The 26,304-nt window shown below is 36.7% G+C and overlaps 1 protein-coding gene across 4 annotated transcripts in view; it reads left to right on the top strand.

Annotated features, from left to right (window-relative positions):
* The window catches only part of ATP8A1 (ATPase phospholipid transporting 8A1), a 228,671-nt gene that overhangs the window by 58,729 nt on the left and 143,638 nt on the right, over positions 1-26,304 (top strand). For 2 of the 4 annotated variants that reach the window (XM_045988323.1, XM_045988331.1), the window contains exons 6-14: positions 1,954-1,994; positions 7,616-7,689; positions 13,671-13,740; positions 14,816-14,943; positions 18,240-18,351; positions 19,547-19,712; positions 20,958-21,085; positions 23,909-23,986; positions 24,955-25,043. In XM_045988323.1, coding sequence (XP_045844279.1) covers positions 1,954-1,994; positions 7,616-7,689; positions 13,671-13,740; positions 14,816-14,943; positions 18,240-18,351; positions 19,547-19,712; positions 20,958-21,085; positions 23,909-23,986; positions 24,955-25,043 — 886 coding nt within the window. Of the gene's footprint in view, positions 1-1,953; positions 1,995-7,615; positions 7,690-11,049; positions 11,124-13,670; positions 13,741-14,815; positions 14,944-18,239; positions 18,352-19,546; positions 19,713-20,957; positions 21,086-23,908; positions 23,987-24,954; positions 25,044-26,304 lie in introns of all 4 variants that reach the window. The other 2 variants (XM_045988314.1, XM_045988340.1) reach the window with 2 other exon arrangements.

Raw genomic sequence — 26,304 nt, forward strand, 5'->3', positions numbered from 1 at the left:
GCCTTCTTCCCCCTCTCTCTCTGCCTGCCTTTCTGCCTACTTGTGATCTCTGTCAAATAAATAAGTAAAATCTTTAAAAAATAAAAAAATAAAAGGGCAACTAGGGAAATTAAATAAATAAATAATAAATAAAAATCACCCAAAAATAAACTGATTAGATTTTCCTAAAAAAAATAAAAATAAAGTGCCGCAAAGTTAAGCACCATTATTGACAGTGTCAATGCATCTTGGTTAGGGTCGAACAGAGCAGCATTTGGCTAGCTGTCTTTGCTGAGTACTTACTATACTGTAGCTACTGGGGTAAGCTGTTAAAGGGCAGAGTGCTCTCATTTATCCTTTTTTCTTAACGCAACTAATTCTGAGGAAGCCACTGCTAAGCAGCGGCAGGCAACATCTAAACCCCAAGGCTCTTTTACGCTTTTTCTCTTGCCCTGACCTTCTCATGCTCAGGGAACAACATCAAGGAGCAGGTTTATTCCTGGGATCAGTCTGGTAAATGTTGTAGGGATTTGAGTTTTGTGTATTAGAATATACTGGTCACTTTTAGATGCCTGTGGTTCCAATCCTTGACCCATAACTGTATGATACTGTAAAAATTGTAAACTTTAAAGTAAAAGTTATAGGTATAGATGCTGTATTGGAAATATTTTAGTGTTAGCACTTCAACTTGGAATTATTATTATTTTTTAACTTAATGAAATTTATTCACCAAAACACACTGTAGGATATTCCTTGTTGCACTTATTAATTTGGTTAACAAGCATTGGAGTGTCTTCTGTGCTAGGAGTTTTGATATTGAGTTTCTATGAGAAGATGAATAAGACAGAGCCCTGTGCTCAAGAAGTTTGAAACACAAAGAGATTGCATTTACATTAAAATAATTTATAATACTGACCACAAGACCGGTGGGTATGTCATTAATGTTAGATTTGCTATTTAACATTTGGATAATTATCATCGTGATTTACTTCAGAGGGCTCAGGCTTCAACTTTTCTAATATCGAAAGAAACTGAATCTAATGTTTTATGCCTATAAATTATTCATCCTGCAAATATTTACTGCACTACTACTTTGTGTACATAGTAGTACTAAAGTACTACTTTGAGTACTTCGAGTACTACTTTGTGCCAGGGACCGTGCTGTTTCCAGGGGATGTAGTATAAAACAGAGCAAATCCTAGCTTTGTCTTTAGGAAATTGACATCAGGATAATTTGTGGACCAACCTTAACTTATTCCTTTTCTTAAGTACTAAATGCTGTGCTTTCTACCTCATTTTTTTTTTAATTTTATCTTTTAGTATCTATTGGTATAGTTAATATTATGCCACAGACACCTAGTAGGGAAGGAAGAAAGGTATACTGAACAATTTGACTGCTGTGACACAGTACTAAAGACTAATAAAAGACCCCTCTATGCTAATTTAATAGTATTCTCTTCTTTCATTTCTCCTCCGTAAACCAAATATGGAAACTTCTGCAATTTTACATTATTCTAAAGGTAAAGAGGCAGGTTCCTTATCTGTTTATGTGTTAAATTCTTGCTAACCAATTTGAAATCTGTTTCTCCTGTGCTTGTAAATCCTTTCAAAAAAGTTGCTACTGTTAGGACTTCTGAAATAGGTTTTAAGCTTGTCACTCCCTTTTCACATCATTTTTGTGGCTCTGTCCTCCAGCTGTGGTCTGTAATTCTATGTACTGAAGAAAGCCCTGGTAGCACCAATGAGAATACCCTCTATTAGTAAAGTTCCATTGTGGGATCTAAAATGTGCATTGGTTTTTCTAATTCTTTGTATAATTTTATACATCTTTGCTCTCATGAATAATTTTTGAACCTGTAAAAATTGCTGCTAGTTAATTTTTTTGAGGCTGTCCATTTAAAATGATCATTTCCTCAGAGGCAGGCTTTTGGGAAGTAGTAAAAATGTTAAAAATGTCACCTTTTCTCTTTCCAGTTTTGAGAAATGGTGCTTGGGAAATTGTGCACTGGGAAAAGGTATGCATTGATTTTTATTTTGTTCTAGAAGAATTGCATAGATGTGTACTCTAATAGATGTGATTTTTGTATATAATATAAACAAATGTCAAGAATTCTAATATGAAAGCTCTTTAGTAATTAATATTGTAAACATACATGGAGACTTCCAATTAGTCACTTCAATTTAGTAATTCTGCAATTTACTAGAAAGACTTAAAAAGTAATATTTGGAACTCTCTGTTTTTCATAGGATAATTTTGAGTACTGTTTTCATAGATTTCATTTAACCATGAATTTTTTGGGGTTGAAACTTTTTGCTTTAATCATCTGCTGTCCAAGTTAAAAAAAAAAAAAATCAGAGTTCTGAAATTTCATTTGCAAATTTGATTTCAAATTCACGTATTATGGCTACACCTTCATAATTCCTTTTTTTAAAAAAGCTTACTAAGTAAACATTATTTTCTAATGAGCTGGAAATCGGTTTCATAATATTAAGAGGTTAATATGCTCACAGGATGTGTACCATGGTTAGTGAGCTGAGTCATCATTTTTTAAGTGTTATTATCTAGGTGCTTTTCAGACCTCAGTTTCAAAAGGTAAGCCATTGTTACTAGTTCTCCTTAAGTCCTGGAAGACCATTAGCTCTGGTCATTCACAAGCGAATATTTGTAACTTGATGAGACTTTTGGAGGCAAGACCACTCTCCCTGAGGGATTTTGTTTTCGCAGATTGCTGGGCACAGTGGAGGTATGATGCAGACAACATACTTGCTCTCCAGTGTTTCCTAGCAGGTTAAAGGCTATGCCCTTAATACTGCCTTGTGATGTTCATAGTTACCTTGTATCCCTGCAGGAATAGGATTCCCTCTCAGTTAATTGCTTTTTATTGATTTTAAATCAATGGCCAAAATAGAGATTGACATCTCCCTTTCTGGATGTTTGGAAACTTACGACTCTCTCTCTCTGATCTTTGACATAAAAGTAACAAGGAGGAAAGTACCTTGATTGTGCTTTCCCTATTTCTGTGATAGTCTCCTCTCAGTGAAGCAAGGTGAAAAATGAGAAAGCTAAAAAAACTGTCTCAAAAGAGGTTTCCTTTATGCTCTTCTTCAGCACTTGTGGATTCAAACATTTTAGGAGACTGGTAGGATATAATCAAGTACAGCGAATTGTATTATAAATGTATTTCATTGACTAGGATTGTTTGGGTAATTAGCATAAACACAATTATTTATCTTAATTTCAAAAATAAACAGTTGAGAAAATAGACTATTTTGGAAAAATGAACTGTGTGCGGGGATGAATAAAATGGAGAGCAAAAGTTATTAAAATTGTGTGGATCTATTACAAAAATAGGCATGGATGAACAGAGTAAAAATAGAATGAAAAAATATTTTCTCCAAAAATAGAGAAAATGAACTAGGATACTCTGAAGTAAAACCCATTTAATATGTGATAAAGGAGAGAAAATCATTGATAAAAGAATTATTTAATAAATGATGTTGGGATCACAGATTTGTAGTTCAGGAAATAACACAGTTTATATCTAACTCACATCCCATGCTAAAATAAATTCCAACTGGCTTAAGTTAAATGTTAAAACATTGTTTTTGAAAAACCTACAAACAGAATAAAAACTTTAATAAATATTTGGAGAAGAGGAAGATCTCACCGTCTCTGGAATTTGAGCATATAAAATTTAAAACAAATACACAATTAAAAACTAATACACAAATACACACAAAAAAATACATAATAAAAAGCTACCACTAATAAGTAGGCACTATATGGAAAATAGTTGTACCAAGTATAACAAAAGACTGAAACTGCTGTCATATCATTAGGAAATAAAAGTTGGCAGTAAGCAAGAAGATACATAATAAGCAACCAGACTCAGTATAATATCCCACCCAGTAGTGAAAGTGGCAAATTTAAACAATCGTGATGTCTCATTGGCTATATTTATTCTTTACGTGAGGATTTTTGCTTTATGAACTATTTCATTCACATACTAATGTGAATTAGCAGTTTAGGTCATCATCCTGAGAACCATAAAAAGGGGATTCTGGGAATTTATCCTAAGAAGATAGTCATAATATAAGGGGGAAAACCTGCACGTGTACAAGAATGTCTCCTGTAACATTATTTGTAATAATGAAAAGTTAGCCTATGTGAATATCCAACAATAGGGAAAGCATTTTTTAAAGGATGACATTCTACATTCTGGCATATTTTGTGACACATTAAAGCTATAATTTCAAATACTGTGGCATCAGAGAAAAATTTTATACCGTTCATTTAATAAATATGCATTGAGTATCTCTGCCAAGCAGTGAACTACCAGCAGCTAGCAAGACATATGAAGGTTCCTGTGTCATAAAATATAATCATAGGTGAAAAGAACAGAGCCATGTATACTAAGACATCAGCTACGTACAAATGGTTTCCTGGACACCAAGTGGACGGACGTGAAAGCAGACTGGCTTGTTGGGCTAGCCAGATTGTGGGGCAAGTCTTTTCTTTAAGCTTATGTCATATTTTGTGCAATTAAAAATAAAATCAATAAACCAAAACCAAGAGTCTGATCCTCATGCCAAAGTAATACGATAAACCATAGTGCAAATGGGCTTTAGTTCAGGACTTGCTTTCTTTGTTTTTCTCATGTGCGGCTACTGTGGCCGCGTTTTAATGGTCCTCAGAGGACCTTCAGATTTGCACAGGGTACATCCAGCCATTCACAGATGGGCCTGCTTCGGCTCTCAGACATGAACGGTTTAAAGGTTTATCCCTCCGGTTTTGCCCCGAAGCCTCCCCTCGGTTGTATAAAATTAAATTGCCAGTGTCTGCTTTTCCAAGAAGGTATCACAATTACAAAGCCCCATATAAGGCACTGCTTCTCCAAGCTTGACAAGTCAACTACTGTCTTCATTGCCCTTACCACCAAGGCCAGCTCCTCAAGGTGAGATGCTGCCAAGACACTTCCCAGGCTTTGGAGACAGTTGCAGGTGGAGAATTGGGGAGGAATCCACACACATTGTCCTGGCACGGAGTGGTGGGTTGTAGGCAAGTTTCAAACTCTGCTTTAGTGCATGAAGTTTGCACGCTGAAATGTGTTTCTTCAGATTAAGAATTTACATCACCAAAAATTCCTTAGTAAAAATAAATATGCCGGGGCCTACGAGTGGACAAAGATTTTAAATCAGTCTATTACCATTTGAGAAGCCTACCCTTTTACATAGTCCTCAGTTACAGGTGCTCATGTGGTGATTCGAGAAAGCTCCAGGCAAGTAACCTGAAACCCTAAGTATCTGCTTAATTCAGAATTTGGGGGACTCACACTGCTTTGTTGTGTCATTTCTCCACTGAGAGATGTTTTTCCCTTCTGTCTGTTACTCTTCTGCACAAACCAGGCGGGAAGAGGTGAATGCCACATTAGGAGCTCAGAATGGAAAAAAGAAAGAGAGGTGTTTGGATATGTTCAAGAAGTGATCTAAAACCTAGGTATCATAAGCGAGGAGCAAGTAAGTTCCCAGCTCTCCTCATAATCCTGCAAGAACTACTTCAGCTCTCAGTAAGCCTTTCCAAGGCTACTGAGTCCTGACATTAAACCTTATAAGGTGCTAATGGTTTGTTTTTGTCTTCAGCTTAATGACTACAAGCCTTGCTTTTGTCTTAAGAATGAATAAAGACCTTAGGAAAACAGCAGGATCAATTTGGGATTTTTTTTTTTTTTTACATCTAACCAGTAAACTCTTCCACTATAATGCAGACAAACCAATTTTATGAAGCATCTAGTCTAATTGGAGAACAAACGTGAACACACAAGAGGAGATTAAAGAACATGTCAGTGGTTGCCTGGGCAGCAGTTTCTAAATGCTCCAGTGGCCTGACACTTCTTCTTTTTTTTTTTTTTAAGATTTTATTTATTTATTTGACAGAGAGAGAGAGAGATCACAAGTAGGCAGAGAGGCAGGCAGAGAGAGAGGGGGAAGCAGGCTCCCTGCTGAGCGGAGAGCCCGATATGGGGCTCAATCCCAGGACCCTGAGATCATGACCCAAGCCAAAGGCAATGGCTTAACCCACTGAGCCACCCAGGTGCCCCTGGCCTGACACTTCTTGATCCCAGGTGTTGTCAGGGGACTGTCCCAACACATTAAAGTCCAGTTTACCCCTGTACTTGCTGGATGGTGGTGGTGGTTGTTTATTTTAATTTCCAATTTGTCCTTTTTTGAGGGAGGGGATGTGTGATTCCAAGGTCCCTGGAAATTTGTCAATTTCAAATCATTGCAGCTAAAATCTCTTTGGAATCCGAGCTTCCCTACCAGAATAACCAACATACGAACCATAGACTAGAAGACCCCCTCCAACCTTCCCCAGCGTTCCTCCCCCAGGTATGTAGAGCAGACCACAGTGGGCTGCCTCTGAAACAAATTTTTTATTGTGATTCCCACTGAGGACGCAGTTCTGTCCCTCCCCCCAATAAAGTATTATTTGGGGGTTCAGGGAAAAGTAAGGAAAGGAAAGAACAAAAAGGCTTTAACAACAACAACGATAAAGGCTTTTCTTCTTTTGATTAAGTATTGAAACTTACTTGTAGGTTTATTTGGCTACTAAGAGAGAGGGCACATCCACCATACAGGGCGAGTGGTTATCAATGTAACTTGGTCAAGTCCTTCCTTAGTTGGAGTCATATTGTTTGCTAAAAGCTCTCGGACAAGCCTCTCTCTTGAATCACTTCTAAAAAGTTTCTGGCCTTACTGCCTCTTTGTCTTTAGGCCATGCTCACAAAAATGCTACCAGGTAGCAAAACCAGGAAAAGATTAGGCTGTTTTGGGGGGTTTTGTTTTGTTTTGTTTTGTTTTTTTAATTTAAAATACAGGGGCACCTGGGTGGCTCAGTGAGTTAAGCCTCTGCCTTCCGCTCAGGTCATGATCTTAGGGTCCTGGGATCGAGCCCTGCATCAGGCTCTCTGCTCAGCGGGAAGCCTACCTCCTACTCTCTCTCTCTCTCTGCCTGCCTCTCTGCCTACTTGGCTGTCAAATAAATAAATAAATAATCTAAAAAAATAAAATACAGTATCATTTACTATATTTACTTATGGACAATCAGGCTTTGCAGACAGTCAGAGGTTTGAGGGTAAGCTCTTCCTGTCACTGTGATCTTAGGCAAATCAGAAGCTAAGATTCATTTCTTCCTCCCTAAACTGTAAATTATAACTAACACCTATTTCGTAAGGTCATCATGAGGAGTAATAATCACATGTATGAAAGTTGCTTTTTCTGGTTGCATTGAGATTTCCTTAAATAGGGTAAAAATAACATCAGGTAAGTTTCTCCTTTTTATTTTTATGTCAGAGAGAGAGACTATGAGAAGTTGAGATGTCGATTAAGTGGATGAAATGGATGAATTTATTAAGAGAAGTCATCTAGTTGATTAAACAGAAATACACTGTTCATAACTTAAAGGACTGCCCCATCCTTGGCCTCACTCCTAAATAACTTTATGCTATTTTATGTAGACATGTGGTTCTTGTTTGCCAGTAACCATTTTTTACTGTATTCTATGCTTAAGTACAGTGGGTTATGTATTTGTAACAATCTTTCAATGCAGATAATTAACCGATTCCCAGTTTTCTTTCAGGTAAATGTTGGAGATATAGTTATAATAAAAGGCAAAGAGTTTATACCTGCTGACACTGTACTTCTCTCATCAAGGTAGAGATACCTACTGATGCTCAAACAGTGTAGAGGACGGTTTCTCTACCCTGCATTGACCTTGTGATTTCTCCAAGGAAATAAGGAATAAACGAAGAATTTAAAACCTCTTTCATGATTGTGAATGATACATTAAAAAAAAATCAGTTGGACTTAATGGATTCTTTCATGCTTGCCGTATAGAATAAGTGATAGGTACTATACTGTGTAATTCAAAAGTTATAATTATGGTTAGGAGTCTACTCTCTCTGGATATGTTCAGATCCTTTTCTGTGGACCACTAACTCCTAAGATGTCCTGTCATTTCTCGTATATAATACATGGATTGGGTTCTGTTGATTTTATCTTGCAATCCTTGTTCATGATAAATTTCTTCATGATGCATTCATATATCCCTCCAAACTTCCTTGATCTTTATGGTGCATTAGTACAAGGAAATGGATGAATGATTTCTTTTTTTTTTGTCATCATACCTTTGAAATGCCATACTCTTCCAACAACAAGAACAAAAAATTGTTTTGCTCTTTTAAGTTCTGTCTATGGCTGAATTTTAGATAATTTCTGTTTTATTCATCTTTAAGATAGTCATGAATTAGTATTCAGAACATATGGCACTGTTAACCTTTAAAGAACGTGATTTTCAAATGGTTTGGGGTTTAAAAACTGTAAAAGTAGTCCTAATATAAATTAAGAAAAATATTTTTTTAATATCTTAGAGGTTGTTTATCATCATTTCCTTGGACAGTTTTATTTGTAAAATCCACATATATATATATGGACAGTGTCCTTTTTTCAAAATCTGTTTAATCAGGTCATTATTTACAGTGATTGGATTTATAACAAGTTAGTGAAACTTAACTGAGCAAATAAGAGTTACTAAAACTGAAGTAGGGGTGCCAGTCCACACGTGCCTGTGTGAGAATGAGCTTAACAGTCAACTTACTGTCATTCACATCAGGTACTAGAGAAAGCTTTGCTCAGGAGGAGACAGAAAACCAGGGTTCTTCTTATCCTGGCTTTGTGATTTTGAACAAAACACTTAATCTCTCACAAGCCTTGATTTCACATCTTTTAAAAATGAGGAAGACTGGGGTGCCTGGGTGGCTCAGTGGGTTAAAGCCTCTGCCTTTGGCTCAGGTCATGATCCCGGGGTCCTGGGATCGAGCCCCACATCGTGCTCTCAGCTCAGCAGGGAGCCTGCCTCCTCTCTCTCTCTCTCTTTCTCTCTCTCTCTGCCTGCTTCTTTGCCTGCTTGTGATCTCTGTCAAATAAATAAAATCTTTAAAAAAAAAAATGAGGAAGATGGAGCAAATGATCAAGCTCTAATAGTTCCTGACTCTCCTTTGTATTTAAATTTGGTAATCTTCTAAATTTTAAGAATGCCTAGCCAACAGAACCATGTGCCCTTTGTGGTACTAAGCAAAAGGCTGATCAATGTAGTAGATGAGTGACCGTCTGAATGTCATCTGATGAAGGTCAAAATGATAGTGAACCACTCCAGCAATTTAAGAAAGTAAGGATGTTCTCCTCTTTAAATGTGTCATAGAGACATAACTTACCATGAAGAGTATCATGCATGTGAACTATGACAATATTTATTTTTTTGTATGCTCAGAAGTATGAAGATAGTTGATTACATTGTCCTGACTTTCTACTTAATTCTGAGAGTTTTAAAAATATTTTTCGGCCGCCCCTATCCAGCCCCGAAAGCTCCCAGAAAGCTCGATGCTCAAATTTCTTAAAGTTTAGATCATTTTTATAGGAGTCATTTCCCAACATTAAAAACATTCACTGGTGGCGTATAGATACTGTAGTGTAGCCATAGATGTGGTAGATCAAAATGGTGTCTATATCTTCTTTTTTTTTTTTTTTTTGAGATTTTTAAGTAATCTCTACATCTAGCATGGGGCTCAAACTCATAGCCCCAAGATCAAGAGTCTTACACTCCACCGACTCAGCTGGCCAGGTGCCCCAGTATTTTCTCTAGCTTAATAGAGCATCCACAGAGATTAACTTCCTCCAAAGATCATTATTTTTTTAAAAGAGTATCTGATTCATTGCAGTTAGTTATTTAGTAGAATTCAAAGTATAAAGCCTCTACAGTTACATATTTCTATCTCAGTGGCAAAATACCTGCTTTCAGGTTTCTTTTTTGTTTCGTTTTGTTTTCTCAAAGGTTTCGCATTACACTTGTGAACCTACATTAGCCTTATGAAATAGGTAGAAGTTTTTGACGTCATTTAACAGAAAATGGAATCTTGACCTTAAGTCTTATTTTTTGCCATTTAAGTAGCTAATGAGTAGGTCAAATTTGAGATACGTAATCCCTAATCTGATAACCCTCATTATGCCACCCTGGCCGCTATCAGAATAGGGACATGGTGATTCTCACTTGCAGGTGAGCACCATTTAACAGTGAGCATAAGCAATAGTTTATAATATTTTAATTTCCAAATATTTTTCAGTTATTAATTACTAATAGTGCACCCTCTTTGAGGTAGTTTGAAATTAAAGCATGAACATTGTTGAAAGTTAGTGTGTCTCATTGGTTTTCACTTTGACATGAATAAACTAAGGTTTTAATATCTAACAAACACATATATGAGCTTAGAAAGTATAAAAACAGAGAAAAGTAACTCAAGATGTTAATTCAGGTCCACACCGGTTCCTGACATGTCTGTTTCATACCCTCTGGAAAAGCTTTCCTGCATTCAAAGACTTACCCTCCCAAGACAATGTATCACCAAGACTTTGTTAATTATTGAACAACTCAAAAGGCTGCAGTTATGCCTTCTAACATCCTAAGATCCACATCTTTATAGCTTTGCAGTAAAGTTAATGCAGTTAACTTTGAAAATGTTTTGAAATGAGAAAATTTCTAATACTTTTTTTTAGTGTGTGGGTAGGCGTAGGGAGGACCAGTATAGTATACTTGGTTTCTCAAAAGCCTAAAACGTGGTTCCCATAATTCTTTCCTTCTTCAGTAGGAGTAGATGGCCTGAGAGTGAGCAATTGGAATAAAGAAAATCTATGAAATAAGTAGCTCTCTATATAAAATTATGTTTTTATTTGATAAAAGAGTCTTATGAATAAACTTCAAAACCATCAAAAGTTTCTACATTAAAAACTGAAAATTGGGCTTAAAAGCAAATAATCCTTGACTATGTCATGTTTTCTTGTGCCTTCAGACCTGATCAAAATAAATTTTGAAAAAATTGGCATTAGACATTTTTATTAACATGTATTATTTTCTATAATAATTTCAAACTTTCTGTCTCTTTTGTCCATTTGTTTGGTTTTTCTTTTTTCTGTTTTTCATTTTTTTTTTCCGTTTTAATTATTTCGAACTGGGACCTGTAGGTGGCAGTAGGGGAGATAGTGAAAGTGACCAATGGGGAACATCTCCCAGCAGATCTCATCAGCCTGTCCTCAAGGTTAGAACCACTGAGTCGTACAGGATGTGTGTACGTGGATCCTCACCCTACAACAGACAACAATTACACCCAAAGATGGTTGAATTCAATGTTGCTTCCTTTAAAACACAAAAATGTTTATACTTCTTGGAGACAGACATTTCATTGATACTTTAAAAGCCTTTCATGAATATGGTGTTGGATGCTGTTTGTCTCTCAAGGGGCCAGTCAGCTCCTATTGTTAGCAATAGGAGTCTATGAGGCATGACTGTAAAGGTAGATTTTAATTTCCTGTACATCATTAACATATATTCGTATTTAACAACATGCCTAAATACTAAGGCTGAGCATAACACCTCTCCAGGATACTGTTTGAACAGTGTGATGCTTTCCATGAAATGAAGCTATTGAGAAATTTTGAAAATTATTCTTATCTTTGAAATTTTCTCTAAGTCCTGTGGAACCCCTTTAGCAATCATGACTGTAATTTGGGCTCATCTAGGGTTTACAGAGGACCCCCTGCACAAAGCTGGATGTCGTACATTTTGTACTGCATGCTTTGGGATCCGTTTTTATCCTACTTGTAACAAGTGACAGAGTGCATGTTACTGCGATCAAGTCCAGCTGTCTACTGGTGTCTGTATTGTGATACGCATCTTGTTTCATTTCTCCACTTACTAATCAAAAAGCCTGCTTTGCCTCTTTGACTGTAGTTTGCATTTGGGATGTCACCATAATTTGCTGAAATATTTATTATCTAGCATGATTCCTTAAAACCTTTTGCTGCTTTTTCATAACACTATTAAGAACTGCTTCAGTAAGAGCTGTCTTTAGGAATGAGCAATGTTCGAATTTAGATGCATTTTATTTGCCCCACTTCAGACAGAAGTCAGCCATTTGACTTTTTAACTTTCTAGCCATTTAAAGTCCCAGAAGAATTGTTTTGTGGGGAAAAAAAAAAAATAGAACGCTATTCTCATTTTAATGTGAGAATGGCTTTGGATATATTGATCAGTAATATTTTAATGCATTTTATTGCCAAAATACAGAATCTGCATCGTTCACTTAGCATTTACTTGTCATTGTGTTTCTATATTATCAGAGATATGTTTTATAATTTCAAAAACCATTCATGTTTTAAATGTATATATAAGTAAGTTACAAATTAGCAGCAGTTACCAGGGTCAAATTACTATTGTGACAGTAATAGAGGGCAAACTGTTGAAGAAGGGATAGAATGAAAATATAAATACTGAAATAACTTCTCCAGTTGGGAACAATGTATCAGCCTTTACAGGGGGGAAAAAATGTCCATAAAGTAAATTGAAGAACTTGCAAAGTTACTTTAAAATGAATCTGTAAAATATTTGATCAATGACCATATGTTTCAGCAACTTTCACAAATCTACAGGCCACAAAACTAAGCTACATGCCCATTTCTGAAATTTGGAATCTGTTTTGCACATGTACAAATTGAAAGTTGATTAGAAGATTCCAGGTGTTTGTAACTGACAAAATGTTTCCTTTCTAACTTTAAAGACATAGGCTCACCCGAGATGACATTTATAGTTACATGATGTTAGTTAAGTTTCTTGTAAAACCAAGGGTTCATGAGATTGATACCACTTCAGAACACTTTCCCTGATACTCGAGGATCCAGTTATACAAGTTGATGGCCAATTCTCCTGTTTGTAATTGCTGGGCACGTAAAGTCAGTTTGTGAAGGGGAATGGGGAGGGACATAAACAGTCCAGAATATAGACCCTGTGACAGACCAGAGATGCACAGACCCCTTCCACCAGCCACTGCTCACCAGACTTCCCAAAAACACTCTGGTGGGGCCCCATGAAGTAGATCTTCTAGGTTCAATTCAAGGAGCAAGATGGCCAAGTTGGCTGGCTTTAGTTTCAGTGTTTTCTCCCACAAGAATCTCTGAAATCACTTTAAGAAATAGAACAGGAGCAGAAAAAAGGGAACAGAGGGAGAAAAGTGTCCATCTACTTTCATTGTAAAATCTGTTCATACACTTTTTTAAAGTAGCCTGAAAAGATAAATATTATGATTCGTATGATCCTATTCATCTTTTCTGAAAAGGTAGTAAATGCAAGTTTGCAGAAGCAGCAATCTGGAGTTCTCTAATCAAACACTTTCCTTAACCAATTTATACATGGGCTACGAGCATGAAATCTCACTTGGTATTTTTGAGCTGAAGATAAATCTGGACACAAACTACTTTACATTTCAGATGGAGTCTGTGTTGTGTCTATATGGATGAGCAATTTAAGTATCCTATGACAGATCTAATCATTTCCATTATCTTGAAGATCAGTACTGACTGGCGGGAGGAGATTGCTTTTTTGATCGTTCTAGTTGAAAAGCTGATCCATGGGTGGTCATGCATGGGTTCTGCCTCCCAGCATTTAGCAGTTAGAATGAAAATCACCAAGAAACTAGACAGCTAGAGCTTTGTTTAGAACAAAAGGCTTCAGTGAGTCTAGGCATTTAAATAAGTTATTATGTTTCCCTTCCCCCTGCTAAATGTTCTTGCTTTTCAATTTTAAACAACAGCGAGCCCCAAGCCATGTGCTACATTGAGACATCCAACTTGGATGGTGAAACAAACCTGAAAATTAGGCAGGTAAGATCTAATTTAGGTTTATATACTATTTGCTGATTTATTAGATGGAATCAAGAGCTTTATTTCTGTTATTGTCTTGAGTTGAAGTAATTCCAATTGGAAATACTTTCTCATCGAGCCACTATGAGGATACCTCAAGTATAACGAAAAGCCCAGATTTACTTGCCTGATTAACTGTGGTCCATCATCTAGATACTCTTTGCAATATTTTAAATATTTTATGTAATAGGCAACACTGATAATAATATTAGTACTTCTGAGTTCTTTGACAGGGGTGCACATATTTATTTTCCCTATTCCTCTAGACCAAATCATAGTCTGGCTTTGCCATATTGAAAAGACAGTGTTTCCATCGCTTGTTCTAAAAGTCTCGCTAATCTCAGGGAATAGTTTTAGATTTCTGTATTTGCTTCACATACCATCCCTGACAGAAAGCAAGAGTCATTTAAAGGGACTTTAGAAATGTACTCTCTTAGGTTCTAGGTGAAGGATGAAGATGACAGGGGGAAGGTTGGGATATTGTAAAAATAGGTCATCGTATCACCCAAACTCAGAGTGTCCCAGGAAGCAAGGGCCCATCCACTTCCTGCTAGTAGAATCTGGTTGGCCAGAGGAAAGAACTATTTCTGAGTTTTCCTTCTCTGTGAACTAAAAGAACAGAAACATACTGACTCTTCTTTGGATGTAGATTCTATTTAGTTTGCATTCTTTTTTTTTTTTTTTTTTTTTTTTTTTTTGAGATTCAACAGACAGACTATACTGCAAAATATTAATTTTATTTTTGGAAGCAAATAGTTCTTTGAGGACTTCACAGTATCTCTGTGGACAAATTTATGGTCTCAAATACGTTTTCCAACTTTCACAAAAGCTGCCCTACTCTTGGGTTCAAGCAGAGAGGAAGGTATCCCCTTAATTATGATCTGGCAAAGAGTATTGTATAAGGGGGGGGGAAGCTTGCTCATAAAATAGTTGGATTTCTTAGATCTTAAGGCCAAGATGAATCAGAATCTGCCACCCCCCCACCTCCCACAAGTAATTCATTTAATCTTTTGCTTATTTAAAAATTTTTAAACAGGGCTTACCAGCAACATCAGATATAAAAGACATTGACAGTTTGATGAGAATTTCTGGCAGAATCGAGTGTGAAAGTCCAAACAGACATCTGTACGATTTTGTTGGAAACATAAGGCTTGAAGGACATAGGTACGTAAAATTGGGCCTCACAAAAACACAGAACTCACTGTGTCTCAAGTGTGTTGCTGAGTGTTTTCCAAGCCTAGGTACATAACTCTTTTCTCATGCTCTAAGTCTGAACGCTGAAAACCTCTTTCTTAAGCATTTCTATATTACTTTCCACCAAGAGTCTTTTTGCAGAAATCGTAGCTCTTAAGGCCATGTATATGGCACCGCTGAAGACTTCGTCAGGATTCCCGCCAAACTGACAGCTGGATGTTTTCAGGGACATGACAGGCTTCTGGCATGAATACTTGTGTTGTAGGCCTATGTGCAGTCTCCATGGCTTGGGTCCTTATCTGTGATCGGTGGGTGCCTCAAGGAGTTGAGAATCTACCCCCAAGGAGTTCATTGTACTGGATAATTTCTTGTCTTCTCTGTATCATTTCATATGCTCTTTTCTAGGCCATGTTATCACGTGTCCTTATCTTTGCCGTTACCTACCTCCGGCTCTTCTTCCCTTCCACTTCTGTTTCCTGCCTCTTCCCTCATTGATTCAACCAGTATTAAGCACCTAGTGGGCTAGGCTAGTTACAGGAGACTGCAACGAACAAAAGAGATAAATACATATGCCCTTGTGAGCTTACTTTTCTTGCAGTAAGGGAAGGGCAAACAGACAATAAAATGATACACAAGAAAATTTTATACAGCATTAGAGCGTGATAAATGCTTTGGGGGGAAAATAGCACAGGACAAGGCAGATTGGGAGTCCTTGGGAGGGAATAACTTGGAGGTAGGACTGTTCTAGTAAGCCTCATTCAGCAGGTAACATTTGAGCCAGGGGAATGGGAAGTGAGGAAGTTAGCCATTCATATATCTGAAGGGAGAGGATTCCAGACAGAAGGAATAGTCCCAGCAAATTACTAGTTATTATATCACCTTAAAGTGGGAAAGTACCTGGAGTAGTTATTGAATTTCAGGGAAGTCAGTGTGGTTGGAGTGACATCACCAAGGAAGAGTAGGAAAAGAAAGACCATGCAAAGCTTTGAAGGCTATTGGGGGGTGTTACTCTGGGTGAAATGGGAATCCATTAGAGGGCTTGCAGGGAGGGGATATCAGCCATTCAGTTTGGACTTACCTGCCAGGTGGATGTAGTGGCCAGCTAAATACACTAGGTCATTCCACCAGCCTGAAAGATGGACGGTGCTTTCATCATTTTGTAACTGCATTATTACAGTATTTGAATTCTAAAGGACATTTGAAATACACCCTAAACTGTCCCCCTCATTCAGATCCACCAAAAGCTTTCCTGTAATATGTGAAGTAATTATATATTGTTCTAAAATTTGCACAGAGTGACCTCACAGAGTGAACATATGGTTATAAACTAATAATAGAGTTGGCCCTTTATATAAGTAATGTTTCTATAGTCTGACATTCCTAACTGGCCAGCTTCCATCTCTTATCAGTTCCCCATCAAAATCAATGCCAAGCAGATCCACGCAGTGGAAAAGAAACTTGGTATGATCGTGCCAAGATTTAGGGTACAGATAGAATTTATATAATATGCTTTAAAATATATGAAACATGGAAACATACCTTTGTATTTATAGCACATTTGACGTTTACAATGATTACCCAGAGCTCTTGGAGCCCCTTTCTTTGGAATGAGTGTTCTTTGATTCCATCATTAAGGATGAGGGTCATTGTCTAATGCCAGAATTTTTGCAATTTCAACTCTGATGAAATCTAATAACTAACTCTTGTTGAATCCTTAAAATTGAAAAGTAGTATTTTTTTTTTTTTTTTGGTCCTTTGAAGAGCTTGTACCTAATTCGAATCCACACCATAAATGCTGAGCTGACAGCTGTCCTATTAGACTCCACTGTATATGTAAGGAACAGTTGGCACCTCTGTACCCCAGACCATAGTCTAGCAGCTTCCCAAGAACTTCTTGGAAATGTGCATTAGGCCTAAGGTCCCCTCCCAACTCTGAAGTGCACCCCAAATCTTGAGGTATACACAGAGGGGTTCCCTTCCAGATGGGTTTGAGAGGCATGCTGTTGTGCAGAAGGAATGAGAATTATAGACGCTGTGTTCTTTTTCTAAATAGGCATATGCTTTTTCCTAGGGGTTTATTTAAGTAGAGGCCTTCAGGTGAGGTTATTACCCACCCATCTGGATTGACTTCACCTGAGCCAGTGACCTTTGCATAGTTCCTTTGCATAGACCTTTGCATAGAAGGTCTAAGGCCCAAACGGTTACTGGCTCTAGACACCTACAGGCCATAAAAAGCCCCCCAAAAATGAAAGATTCAACCTTACTTATCTCTACTGGCCAAGAAGTTCTGTGTTCTCTGGAGACTATTCTTAGGAGCCTTCCTTCTTTTTCCAAAAGTTTGGGGATTTTTTCTGATGACTTTTTCTTTATATTTGACATTTCTTTCTTGCTTTTCTTAATACTAAAATGAAGACCTAGTGCTAGGAATCCTTGAGCCGTTACATCTCTTATAGTACATTTCCAGCAAGAATCCCACTACATCTGTGATGACTTGTACCTTTATGATATCTTTGTGTGAGGTTGTGTCAACCAAACAACCTACCACAGTGGGTAGTTTTACCAGGAACCCACAGAAGACCCAACGTGGCCTTCATTCATGAAAAAATGTGGTTTAAATTTTATGGAATGGCTATCCTCAATACGCTGTCACTTCAGAGGACTGTTAAAGACTTAGATGCTTACCATTGATTGGAAACTTATTTGCAAGTTCTTGGAGAATTGATATTCAAATATAATAAATTACCCTAGAGATTTTAAGTACAGGAATTATCTCTATAGGCAGGGATGGCAATGCAAATGTATGATGAGATCTGTGTATTTACCTTGTCTATTTTTTGAACCTTTATTATGCACAAAGCTATTTAGAATTAGGCGTGGGAGAGGGAGCAGATCCCCTAATCTCACCACTTCCAAACATCTCAGAAACCTAAACAGACTTACTAAATCGGGAAAAGTCTTAAAGAGGTTTGAAAATTGGCCTCTGAATCCCAAAACATTGCCTACTATCTTGGATTGTGAAGTTGTAGGAAATGGCTGGTTGGGTGGTAAGGAGAAGCAAGCAACCGAAATGCTTCCCTCCAGCTGTCCTTGTGTAAAACAAATTATTCGTACTGGTAGGAAAATTACTTCTTTTTCTAAAAATAAGGCAAATGTGAGAAGGGCTGGCTATTTTAATAGCAGAACCCCCGTTGGAACTCTGTAGTAGCTGTAGCATTCTTAGGCACTTTAGAAAATGTTGTTTCTAACGTCAACATCATCTGTCCTAGCACTGTCCCCCTGGGAGCAGATCAGATTCTTCTTCGAGGTGCCCAGTTGAGAAATACACAGTGGGTTCATGGAATAGTTGTCTACACTGGACATGACACCAAGCTGATGCAGGTGGGATTTTTTTATCTATGAGAAACCTTGTGGATGTATTCTCTTGAAAATGCGCTATTTGTAGCTCTCTATGCAGTAGTCCCAAACATAGCAAACCATCTGTCACAGACTCCTGAGCCCTACTCTGTACATTCAGAATCTCGTTCTTCAGTGTTTAGGGCCATAAAATGGCTCATGTGCACAAGAATACTGGAAAGTTTCATTCGAGACCAACAATGCATGAACTCTTAATGATTTCCTGTGTTGTTCCCATTTACTCTTACAGTGGTTGATACTATTGTCTATGCAATGACATGTTCTACATGAAAGTATTCTGTGTCCTACATGAAATGTGCTCTACATGAAAGTATTTGTCTTATAATTTTGTTTTAAGACTGTGATCAAATTTTATAACTCTCTATTTTTTTGTTAAATTAAAAGAAGGATTAGTGAGCCAAATGTTGACCCCTTTTTGCTAACATTTCTTTGTTAAGCCATTTTTAATGGAGAGAAACAGCTATTACTGATTCCACCGTAACCATAATGATTCTACCCTTCACCATTCTATAAATTCTGTCAACCATTATTTTATATCTATTATGACAGATTTAATTTTCTATTCTATAGATGCCTTGGTTAGCATGATCGTTTTTATCATTGACCACAGCTGAGGAGACTGACTTCCGTTATTCTTTATAGCCAGGACAACTTAGACCATTGCCGTGATCAGCAAAACAGTTACTGAATGCCACCAGAAATCTGGAAACCAGAGGTCCTTCAAATGGGGCCTTCATATTTTGTAACTTCCAAGAGTTAGGGGTACAGAGGCCACCTTCTCTGCCTCTCTTCCTGAGCTGAGCTGCCAAGTGCCTCTCTTCTACCCTCTTTGCTTCAGTAGTCAAGTAACGCCTTCTTCATCTTCCCCACCACTATGCAAAAGTTATGTCTCTAAGAGGAGTCCTATTTCCTTCTCTTCTTCTTATTATTTTATATCCTATAAAAAGGCTTGAGGTATAGTGGGCTTCGGGGGAAAAAAAATTAGGTGGCTAACATTTGACAGCTTATTACAGCTGTGATTTTTTTCTGTATAATTTTCAAGTGTCTACCCATGTCTAGATTTTGAGTTGTGACTTTGTCGTCTTCATCAAAATACCAAATAGATGTACTCAATCAATGTGTACACATTTTTTATTGCTCATCTTGTCTCTTTTTACAGAATTCAACAAGTCCACCACTTAAACTCTCAAATGTGGAACGGATTACAAATGTACAAATTTTGATTTTATTTTGTATCTTAATTGCCATGTCTCTTATCTGTTCTGTGGGCTCAGCCATTTGGAATCGGAGGCATTCTGGAAAGGACTGGTATCTCAACCTAAATTGTAAGCATGAAAGGGCCTGTTGTATTTATTTTTTTCTTTCATTAAAACATGCATTTGTTTCATGCTCATGGGATTTCCTATAATTCCTAAAAAGAAAACCTGTTGGCAAGATAACTGGGCATTTAATTTTTATGTTTCAGTGCAGTTTCCAGTAAAAGAAAGTAAAATGTTGCTAGAGTCTCCAAAATTTCAGAATCCTTAAAAGTGATCACTCTAGAATAGTATAAAATGTTAGTTCATTAATATTATTTTCATTAATGTTATTCATTCTTTAAAAATATTTTAACACAGGTGGTAACCTGGTGAAGAAAGCAGATTGATTATATTTAAAGCACCAGAAGTAGAGCACATGCTTATAAAAAGTTTAAATTGAATATCCTTTCATTTGAACTCATGAATGCAGTAAATTCCATGTTAACGGTCATCTTGTCTTAGGGAAAGCTTGGTAAATATGGTCTTTTTGGACCATCTGTCCTTTTACTATTGTGGGATTAATGTACCATACCTGAATATTTCTGGAAAATAAGTTTGCATTGCCTTTTAATGAGTACTTAACCAATAAATACTTAATTTCCAGAAGCGTGAAAACAAATTCTAGTAAACCTTGTCACAAAATTGATTTTTTTTCAGTTTTTATACTATTGATTTTTAGTTTTGTGACTATTCCAACTTTTTTTTTTAACACTGATTTATGATTTCAACATTGGAACTGTTATGACTCCCATTGGTTTATTTCTTCATGTACTTCACAGTGTGTCTGCCATAGTGGTTCTGTTTTCATTATCAAAGAGGCAGGGTGTGATTTACCTAGGGAATACATTGTTTTTTACTATTTGGATTAGTTTTGCTGCTGTTTTGTTTGATTGCTTTTAAGGCATGCTTTATAAATCAAAAGTGCTTTTTTAATAATTTATATAAAAATGATTTTGCCCAGTGGAGATTTTACATTTATAAACCCATAGTCCTGTCCCTGATATCTCTAAACTTCCTGTTTGGAACAGGATTTGAAATATTGGGCAGTGCTTTCATTCGTTAGTACCATTATGAAGTTCTTAATAGTACTACCAACGTACTGATCCGTCTTGAATGTATTTGAGAATAAGGATATGTTATCAGCACAGTGTTCCTCCCAAACTATCTCGAGATGTTGTGTAATATGGAAAACTTCTGTTACGCTGAAGTTCTGGTCACCCCAAATGAAATACATAAAACTACAAATGACTTTCTTCCCACCTCCCCCAACAGATGGTGGTGCTAATAATTTTGGACTGAATTTCTTGACCTTCATCATCCTTTTCAACAATCTCATTCCAATCAGCTTACTGGTTACATTAGAAGTGGTGAAATTTACCCAGGCATACTTCATAAATTGGGTAAATATGAATTACTATTTTTCATCATTCTAAATATATGTTTTGTCTTTTTTTTCGATAGGGTCTTTTGAGGATTTTAATTTTTTTTTAAGATTTTATTTATTTATTTGACAGAGATCACAAGTAGAGAGGCAGGTGGTAGGGACGGGGCGGGAAGCAGGCTCCCTGCTGAGCAGAGAACCCAATGTGGGGCTTGATCCCAGGACCCTGAGATCATGACCTGAGCCAAAAGCAGAGGCTTAACCCACTGAGCCACCCAGGCACCCGGAGGATTTAAAATTTTTTTTGGTTATCTCTACAGTCAATGCGGGGCTCAAACTCATGACCCCAAGATCAAGAGTTGCATACTGACTGAACCAGCTGGGCAGTCCCCTTGTAATGTCCTTTGATCTCTCAGAAACAAAATCTTAATGATACCTTCCCTTTTATTGACTGCAAGATGGCATTTCAAAATATTTTTGACTCTAATATGATGATAACAAATTCATTTGACATGTAAAAATCAATAGCAAAAACTCTTTATCTTAAAATCACACAAGTTTATAGACTAGACATTCTGGGGAACTAAGTCTCCAGTTAAGAAAACTTGGGGAAAAGGAGAACCATGAGGTTTGGAGTTAAAATATCTGGATTATTGTTGTAGTTCTATAATTACTAGCTGTGTGAACTTTGCCAAGCCACTTGACTTCTTTGAGACTTATTTTCTTGGGCCTTTAGACAGGAATGATAAAACATGCTTTACCAGCATCTCACGGTGGTAATGTAGAGCAAAGGAATCTCACAGCATAGCAAACAGCGTCCTAAATAATCGAGTGCTCTAGAAATAACACTGTATTCACTGCTTGTTACAACCAGTCTGTCAGTCTTGTTTTATATACCTATGTAGTTTATTTTTCCCCCACTGTAAACAAATTCAGCTGTGCTTAATTTTTTTCTTCTCGAATTTTTTTAATCTCGGAAAAATGTGCTGGACATCTGTTTCCTAACTATTTTGTTTATAAAATGTGTTGTTCTTAGTTTTATTTTGCCGAAGTTAAAATTAATGAATTTATGTAAATTAAAGAAGCCTTCAGACTTAATCTGCCAGAAAGTTTCATTTTTTCTTTTATTTTGGGAAACTTGGGTATTATCTTTTGACGTTATCTTTTTAAATTATTTAAAAGTCTTTTAAGTGAACAATATTGGGATTTTTAAAAATTATAACTGATGATGCTTTTGCCACTGCTCACTACCTTCCCATGGTAAGTGATCCACCTTACCTGTCAAATTGTCCAATTCGTTGGTACAACCCCAGTAAAATTTAGAAATCTGAAATGAGCTGCAGGTGTGACTTATTTCATGCAGGGAATGTGTTGCTGAAAAATTATGTAATAACATTTGTGTAAATACAATTAAAGCCTATTGAGGTTTCCCACTTTGCAATAAGAAATCATAAGGTGACTCATTTTGAAAATCAAATAACTAGTCACTTTATTATTTTGTACTTGGATTTTTAAAAGTAATATTTGCTTCAAATAATGACATAATTTGAGTATTGGAGGAGGCCAGCAGGCATATGCTTTCCAACCACCTTTCTATTCGATAGATTCGATAACATTGCTGACAGTTCTCTTACCGCCAGCAATTCCGTGTGTAGAAATGAGATCAGTTACTGCCCCCCTTTGATACTGGTTCTATCTGATCTTTTAGGAAAATGTCTAATCTTGTTTCTGAATGTTAGTCTTGCAAAGTATTAAAACTCAGGTAGGGTGCCTGGGTGGCTCAGTTGGTTAAGCACCCCACTCTTGGTTTTGGTTCAGGCTGTGATCTCAGGGTCGTGAGATTGAGCCCTGCATGGGGCTCTGTGCTCAAGGTGGAGTCTTGCCTGAGATTTTCTCTCTCCCCCCACTAGCATACACACACTCTCTCTCTCTCTAAAATAAATAAATCTTCAAACAAAAAGAACTCAGCTTCATGCCTTTTCTTCTATCACATCTTCCCTATCTCCTTCTGTTCCTTATCAGACTTGATGATCAAGGAAGTCCAACTTACTCCCCGTTCCATTCATTCCTCTTTGAACATGGCTCAGTTGCTTAATAGCTTTCTTAGAACAAAGCTCCTACAAGTCAACAGCTTACTTCAGAACTGAGGCAGATCAGTCTGAAATGCAGATGTGGGAAAGATCAGATTTGTCCTTTTCCTTTGACTTGTAAAAATTTGTTAACCCTGACTTGGCAATAAAATGGTGTACTCTGGAAAATACTAATTCTTATAGGGTAAGAGTCAGACCTCATATTGTTTGGGTAAAGAACAAGTACAAATTGGTAAAAAAGCTGTACATTTTTGTTTGGGTTTTGAGAAGTGCACTCCTTCTGCTTTCAAGTATATGCACTGGAAGGGAGCTGAGCCAAGAAAGTATAACCAGATAGAATCTCTTAGGTAATTTTCCTAGGGGTTTAAAAATCTTCATTATTTGAGCAATGTTCATGCTCTTATTTTAGCTGCATTAAGTACTTATGTTGTGTCAGATGCTTTAGGAAGTACTTCACGTACATTATTTTATTTAATCCTTACCACACGTCACCTATCTAGAAAATGGTAGAATTATGAAAAAATTCAAGATTGCCTGATTGCAGAGATGCACTCTAATTGCCATGCTGTCCTGCCCTTCCTATGAAATATAATATTCTCTACTGAGTACTTTTCAGGGAAATCAACTGAAACAGTGTAGAAAGGCCAGAGATGAGAGTGGCTTCATGTTATAACTCACTAGTTAAAGAAAATTTCAGTCAATCTCTTGTTACCAATTGCATTTAGTAATTTCTTTTATTTAAAACAAAAAAGGATCTCGACATGCACTACGAACCCACAGACACTGCTGCTATGGCTCGAACGTCGAATCTGAATGAGGAACTTGGCCAGGTACACTGAATTTCTGTTGATACATTAAATGGGATGTCAGATTCATTGTCATTTCTGCCATAGGTGGCAACTTCATATGAATTGACAGCTCCTAATTATGCAGATTATTTGGATAATCTGCATAAATACATGTTAGTATGTAATTACCATTTTTAGTAAACGAAGTTTTAAAAACATTTAAAGTCTATTTTGCTCTCAGATAAGGTATTGCAGGAAAGGATTTCCTTCAGCATATAATAATCTAGTTAGTAGTAAAGTATTGGCTATTTTGAGTGATAAACTCTCAGTATTAAAATTGCTCATAGCTTTTGACCAGAAAGGAAGAAAAAGTTAACTTGATCACTGATGTTGTGTAAGTCAAAGTATGAAAGTGATCAAACAGGAATTTTAGATTTATAATTCATACTGCATTCACATATATGTATATCTTTGTAATCCATATTTACATATGAGCTCAGGAAAAATTCGTATTCTGTATTCTTGCCATTTGCTAATTCTTTTCAAATAGCATTTCTGCCAGAATTATCCTTTTTCATACCAATCCGGATGTTATATGAAGTTAATTGCACAAGCCTTTACTAATTCTGTAATTGTTATGGTGAGAAATCCTGGTAGATGTTTTAGTGCTCCATAAATGTTAAGTCACAGTAGTGGCCATTTCTAGTGGAAATTCAGACCATGTTAAGGCAGATTTCTGTATGGCTGCAGTTTTTCTAACATCTTGATAGTCTTTACAGTTCATACATGAAATGATTCATTGCTAAAATACTAAAAAAAAAAACCAACTCATGCATATTTCTTAATGAATGCAAAGAAAATCATCAATTAATAGCATTCATGGTGCCCCTGTAATATAACAAGATGGATAAAAAGAATTATTTAAGGGGCATTTTTCCCCCTCTGTGAGAGACTGACATAAAAAGACTTCTGAAATTTTAATAAGAAATTTTAAACTTTTTTTTTTTTAGGTAAAATACATATTCTCTGACAAAACTGGTACTCTGACCTGCAATGTAATGCAGTTTAAGAAGTGCACCATAGCCGGAGTTGCTTATGGGTGAGTTTTTCCCCCCTTTAATTAGAATGTGAAATACACATTTAATTAGTGCAAAAAGTTTGGCATGTTTTGAGAGTTCTTACTAGTGGAAATTTTTTTTTTTCTACATAAAAAGCCCCTGTTTTGACTTTAGCATACATGTGTGTTTTGTGTTATAGTTTGAAGTTGTTTTTCATTTGGAATTATCTATGAGGTGGAGGTTCTAGGCAGTAGTATTTCTGTGTTTGGAGTTTGCTAAAAGTCTCTATCTGGTTCTGGTCATGAAGTAAAAATACAGTTCCCTCTACATTGCCATGAAGTTAGAGTACAATGTTGTAATAACGTACAGAGTGTCCTTGGACAGTTTTCAATGATGTTAAAATATCGTCGTTTCTCTGATAGTTAGGCCTTTGATTTGCTTTTTCTTTTATTGTCTCTCCTCTTTGCAATCACAAGCAATCTAAATTTCTGATGGTGGAAAGGAGGTGGGGACATGAAACTCTGAAATCCAGTGTATAATGTATAATACCCTCAGAAACTTTTATCAGGCTCCTAATGTCCTTTACAATATGCTTGTTAAGAATTGATTTATTTCTTTCTTTGAGTTATGTTTACCTAAATCCTTCAAAAGCCTTCTTTCTGAAATACTTTTTCGGATAATGTGACTAAATTAATCTGTACATTTCCAAAAATGATGTGATCAAAAGATGAAACTTTCCTTGGTTGGAGTGACCTTGACCACGACCTATTAACAAATTTTCCAACTATCCTTATCTATAAGTGAGACTGGGAAATACCGATCCCTCAACCATTTAAGCAAGAGCACTTTCGTTTGGGTTTTCTGGTTTGTACTCACTCTTTCCCACTCACACTCTGTCTCCAAACAGTAAGCTAGTATAAAAATAATGTATTGAATTTTGAAAACGCCTTAGTTAAAATTACAAATAAATAACTATTTGGTAAAAAATTCTAAAAGCAATGGTTACTCCTATACAAGGGTCTACAGAGAGAAGTAGATGGAGGCAGATACCCTGTTCTTTGGGTTAGCAGAGAGTGTGACTAAAACTGACTTCAAACTGTATGTGTAAATGAAGCTGAAAAGACATTTGATTGAGCGGCTTTTTCACACTTTGAGAAGACAGGATGTTAATTTAAGAAGCATACTTACTGTTTCCAGGGCTGGATACCATTTTGCATCTTTCCTCTTTATCTGAAGTTCTCCCAACTCCCCTAGAAAAGGCTCTCCTTACTCCTCCCCACCACTTGCTACCAGCCTTGTAAT

The sequence above is a fragment of the Meles meles genome, chromosome 2 (genome assembly GCF_922984935.1).
Source record: "Meles meles chromosome 2, mMelMel3.1 paternal haplotype, whole genome shotgun sequence".
Taxonomy (NCBI): Eukaryota; Metazoa; Chordata; class Mammalia; order Carnivora; family Mustelidae; genus Meles; species Meles meles.